Here is a 6,000-nt window from a genome sequence, read left to right on the forward strand (position 1 = left end):
AGATTCTTAAATTCGTTTTATGCATTTTATGAATGAGTCGAGAATAAAATGCAAGAAGCGAACCTGAATTCCTGTCTCTTTTAATGTGATCGACTAAAAAACAAAAACAACTAAACCTATGAGCAAATGTTTGAAAGTAAAAAAATAAAGGTAAAGCATACGCCACCTTGTGTACATTTTAGCGAAGGTCTTGTGCTAAATAATCATCTTATCATAATTCGTGACATTCGTTATTTACTGGCTTGAAAAATTCAGAAAATAATTTAATACAATATAAACAGTCGTCGTATTGCTAATATTTAGGCCCACAGACCCACAACTATTTGTTATTTGTTGCATGGTTTTAGAACATAACAAATAGTGACTCAATCGAAAGATAAGTCATAATCTTTTGTGATTAATATTCAAAATCGAGACAAATCGTATGTATTTACCCTAAAAGTAAAGAACGGTTAAAATATTACATCCGGCAATCACAGTTCATCTATATAGTTCTTATCATTGCCCTCTATTGAGAACATTCTACACTAATTCCATACTGCCATGGTGTTTGTGTGTGTGTAAATATAATTGCCTGAAGTGCAAAATTACAGCACCATGTATCTATGTTTTGCTGCTGTATTGGTGTTTCCTAAAGTCAGAGATAATCACGGCCTTAAACAAGCACAAATTAACAGCTTTTATTCATTATTTAATGCCAGATAATTTTCGCAAGCGTTGTAATATACCTGATAATGCTCCTTTTAAAACAACAACTAAATATAATTAATCATTCCTAACTATTTATTCAGCTGTTTCATGTGATGTTTTTAACGTTACTGGTTTTTAATTACATCCTTATTTTGTCTTTTTCAGCACGTTGGTTTGGCCCAGGAATTTGAAGAACTAGTCTCAAGAGACCACAGATTTGAAATCGTGTTTCCCGTTACCTTAGGACTGGTTTGTTTCAGATTGAAGGTGTAAACCACTTTTTTGTCTACCTAAATATTAAGTTACAATGTTTATGATGACAATTTATACGGATAATTGAATGATTAAATTACGAGAGAAGCGTGAAAAACCTCATTCATTATTTAATCAAATAACTGCTAACATATATGTCAATGAAACTTCGATTGCAATTTCTGTGGCGGTCTTAACAATATTGAGACTATTTTATTGGTAGATAACTGATGTATATGTAAAGCTAATGAAGAACCAATATTAAGAACTATTGGTGCCTGTGTTTTTAGTCCTCTTTGGCTGCTGTGTAATACGTTTCGTAAATATCTTAAAATTAAAGTGACTAGTCGATTTTCCAAGATAGTACCTAATTTTAGAGCAATGTTTCCCAGAAAAAAAAAATCATTACAGAAAGTGTTTCTAATTTTAAGCAACATATTTGTTCTTTGTCTTTGTTAGTCATCCCTAATTTAACAATGTAAGATTAGAGGGAAGGCAGCTAATCATCACCACCCACCGCCAACATTTGGGCTACTCTTTTACCAAAGGATAGTGTTATTGACCATCACATAATAACGCTCCCACCGTTAAAAGGGTAAGCATGTTTGGTGTGATAGAGATTCGAACCCGTAACCCTCAAATTAAGAGTCAAGGGACCTAACCACCTGGTCATGCTGGGCACATAGAATATGTTTCCAATATTAAGCAAAATGTTTGTTGTTTGTTTTTGAATTTCGCGCTAAGTTACTCAAGGACTATCTGCGTTAGTCTTCTTTTGAATTAATAAATTAGGATAAAGCAGCTAGTCAACGCCACTCACCATCAACTATGGGATATTCTTTAGCAACGAATAAGGGTATTGACCACCACATGATAACGCCTCCATAGCTGAAAGTGCAGTATACTCGAAGACTGGTTACGATTCCACGACCTACAGATTGTGAGTCAAGCCTCATGACTCCCAGACCATTAGGAAAAATTCAAATACAAATATCCCCTTTTTTTTTTTATCTCAACTCGCACTTTTTCTAAAGTAAGGCTGAAGTCTTAAGTTCATCCTTTTATTGGCTTATCAACATTTTTTAAATACTAATTTCACAATGTATTAAAAGGAAGCTCAAAACTAAGTTATTTAATATTTGAATAAAACTAATTTGTAAGCTCATTGTCAAATGTATTGTTTAGTGCTTGGATAGCAAATACGTTTACCGACTTACAACGCGAAAACCTGGAGTTCAGTTCCTTGCTGTAGACACAACAGGTAACTCAATGTGGCTTTACGCTATAAACAACCAAATGTAGTAGAACATACCAAATTTATGTGAAGCTAGATACTAGTTTTGAAGTTGCGTTTTCTTAGGGTATTTTTGTTTTAAATTTCATGCAAAGCTGTTTTGGTTTGAATTTCACGCAAGGCTATCTGCACTGGCTGTCCCTAATTTAGCAGCGTAAGATAATAGGGAAGGCAGTTAGTCATCAACAACCACTTCAACGAATAGTGGGATTGACCGTAAAATTATAACGTCTCAATGGCTGAAAGAGCGAGCATATTTGGTGTGACTGGGATTCGAACCCGCGATCCTCAGATTGCGAGTTGAGTGCCTTAACCATTTGGCCATGTTAGACCATAATACAACCCGACTAGAGGCCTATATGCTCTGTCAACTCTTGAGGTAATTTTTATCAACAAATAAAGCTAACGACTGTCACATTTTAACGCTCCTATATAAATTTATACACGCTGAGACAGCGAGCATGTTTGGAGATAGGATTAGAACCCACACTTCGCAGATTACTAAAATAATCACATTATCAATGCACATTCGTGTGCCCTAAACACTAAAGCTATGCCAGATCTCTTCGGGTGGTTCACACTGCATAAAATAGATATTGATGTACACATCAGGATTCGTACAGTAGAATGCTTATAGGTATATAAAGAAGCCTATCTAGATCAGCGTTAGGTTCGAGCTTTCGCTACTATTGCATCTCTTCGGTGTATCATTTTCCGCAATGTTTAGTAAACATCTTATTCTCGTGTAGGGCTCAGACTCTGTGAACGAAGAAATCTTACGACTGATCAACGAACGAGGAAAGATTACCCTAACACCAACTCGATTTAAGGAAATGTTCGTCATCAGATTCGCTGTCTGTTCTAAGAACACTGAAAGCGCAGATATACAGTATGCTTGGCAAGAAATCTGTTACGTTTCTACTCAAGTACAGCTCGAAGGGAAGTTGTGAGAAAGGAGAATTATTAGTGTAATGTACACGTTATCATTGTCATTAAACAACTTTATATGTGTTAATAAATGTTTAGCATGAAAAATACGTCTGTAAGTTTTATTTACTATTGCCTTTCTAATTCCGAAACACGAAAGGGATTCATGAGTAAAATTGTATTATACACACTTAATTTACACACTTATCAATTAATTATTTATTAATGTATATATATATATATATATTATACATTATATATATACATATATATTTAGAACGGATCATTGATTTGTAATTTCATTTAGGATCAGTTGACACAGTTGTGAAGGTCCGCCATGTTTAGATGGGCGAGGCTTAACTGTGACATAATATAGACACATCTGCATCCATGTCAGTGAAAAACTTGTAGTAGGTTGCATTCATATACATGAAATACATGATTTCTTCCGTATAATTTGAGATCTATAGGAACTTTTAATTTTTTGTTGATGGATTTGTTTGTTTGGGAATTTCGCACAAAGCTACTCGAGGGCTATCTGTGCTAGCCGTCCCTAATTTAGCAGCGTAAGACTAGAGGGAAGGCAGCTAGTCATCACCACCCACCGCCAACTCTTGGGCTACTCTTTTACCAACGAATAGTGGAATTGACCGTCACATTATAACGCCCCCACGGCTGGGAGGGCGAGCATATTTGGCGCGACTCGGGCACGAACCCGCGACCCTCAGATTACGAAGCGCACGCCTTAACGCGCTAGGCCATGCCGGGCACTTTGTTGATGGAAGTATTTTGTATGTGTACGGATTGTAATAGGAGAAAAGCGTATTTTCATTTCACGAAACATTTTCTTTTGTTTTAGTGTCGTACTATTGTTAAATTCAATCTTTATTATAGTCTAGTGCCCACTGTCTTCTTTGCAAATTAGTTTTCAATATCACTTTTAAATGAAGAACGTAGTTTTTGTTTGCTAGTATTTATTTCCATACGGAAGGGTTAGCATATGTCACCGCCTTTGGCGACATCTATTGGATATTACTTGCGGCTATGACGTATGGGCCTGCGATGGTTTTACTGCCTTGAAATTTTTACATGCTCTACAGCAATTCCACTAAGCTGAATCCGAAAACGATATCTATTTCTTTTCCATCACGTACGTATTCTTTTATAACACATCATAATGCTATACATAAAAAAAATACCACAACACTGGTTTCAGACTAAAAGACATAAATTTCACAAACAAAATCAGGATGATTGAGGAAGGATATTATTTGCCATCAATGTTCTTCCCTTTTCTTCAGTTTGTTTGCATTTTCAGTAACAAGCATAATAACAAATTGTTATTAAATAAAAAAAAACTTTTACGAAGTTTAAATTCTCATGACTATTTAATTAATGATTTATAATACTGAAAATGTCAGTATTTGAGCTTCGATCTCACTTTAACCAAAAAGCACATCTTCACAAAACGTTGTAAAACATTACATTTATTTCCGATTGGAAAGAATAAAACTTTTTTGTTGTTGTTGAATATTTAAAAAAAAAAATATGAAAAATAAAAAGATGAACCGTTTTTATAGAGGGAAGGAAGTTAAAGGTGATCAAATTAAATATATCAACATGTATTTACGTCTGTCATATTAATGTGCTATATTTGAATCATCTATTTTTTCTAGTACATAAAGTTGAATTTATTGAGTTCATATCTTTGTTTTTAACTAATATTTAAATACTTTAAACTTCCATTTAAGAGATACAACTAGTGAAATGATGGTCTGTTGAAGAATTTGAAACCAAACAAAAGTAATTTAACACTTCGTTGTTATTGTTGTATAATAAAATGAATTTACACGTGCATATTTATTTGTTCATTGTGTCTACGTTAATAGAATGTATAAGTCTAACTGACGATAACTTAAAAATTGGGTTTTGATACCCGTAATGGCCACAGCACAGATAGCCCATTATGTATCTTTGTGCTTCGCTGCAAACAAAATAATAAAACACATGAAAATAATATATAATTCACATGACAGTCACACATTTTGCATGTATATTACTACAATTTATTAAAATAATTTCTTTAATCCATAAAGAACATCAACATCGTTTCTTCAGTCTTGTATAAGAAGCTTTTTTTTGCACACAAAATGTGATTCCAGGTAAACTAACATTAAGATATATCATCCTCATGTTAACATTATTTTCCAAATGATTGAGTTAAGAAGAATCAATTTCCCAACAACGTTTCGCACTTTAATATGACACTAAAAATGGATCTAGTTTATACTATACTGGTAAGTTTAGATATCCCATCAGTGAGGCGATCCTTTTCTGAACTATAAATTTTGAACAATGTCACAAAGTAAGCACATTAATTTAAAGCAGAAGATGAAATAACATTTTATTTAATTTTAAAGTGTAAACATAATGTTTTTTATTTGTTCATAAAAACTCTGATTTAAACTGAGAGATAAAATTCTGCATTCTGACGATAGACAGAAGGCCCAACGTTTAAACGAAGGATATTTTGCAAATCACATTGTACGAAATTCATTAAAAATTCTACTATTACTTTGTTTTTTTTAAATATACAGTGTAATCGTCAGTGTTATATTTAGATTTTATTAATTAATAATTATTTTCTTAAATAAAATGTATTAAATTTAAGAATGTTAAAGAAAGTAATTTAAATGGTTCTTGGTCAACAACTAAAATGGAATCATTAGTTATTTTCAACAAAAACAACACAACAGGTTATAATCCATTGAGAGAAATCGAACTCCAAATTCCAGTCTTATAAGTTCGTAAACTTACTGCTGACTTATTTGTCGATA

General features: G+C 33.2%; 1 protein-coding gene across 3 annotated transcripts in view; it reads left to right on the forward strand.

Annotated features, from left to right (window-relative positions):
- LOC143244970 (aromatic-L-amino-acid decarboxylase-like) overlaps positions 1-3,278 on the forward strand; it is a 39,780-nt gene extending 36,502 nt beyond the window's left edge. For 2 of the 3 annotated variants that reach the window (XM_076490599.1, XM_076490600.1), the window contains exons 13-14: positions 856-957; positions 2,986-3,277. In XM_076490599.1, coding sequence (XP_076346714.1) covers positions 856-957; positions 2,986-3,186 — 303 coding nt within the window. In that variant the 3' untranslated portion in view covers positions 3,187-3,277. Of the gene's footprint in view, positions 1-855; positions 958-2,985 lie in introns of all 3 variants that reach the window. The other variant, XM_076490601.1, reaches the window with a different exon arrangement.
- The last annotated feature ends 2,722 nt before the right edge of the window (positions 3,279-6,000 follow it).

This window comes from Tachypleus tridentatus, chromosome 2 (assembly GCF_004210375.1).
Source record: "Tachypleus tridentatus isolate NWPU-2018 chromosome 2, ASM421037v1, whole genome shotgun sequence".
Lineage (NCBI taxonomy): Eukaryota > Metazoa > Arthropoda > Merostomata > Xiphosura > Limulidae > Tachypleus > Tachypleus tridentatus.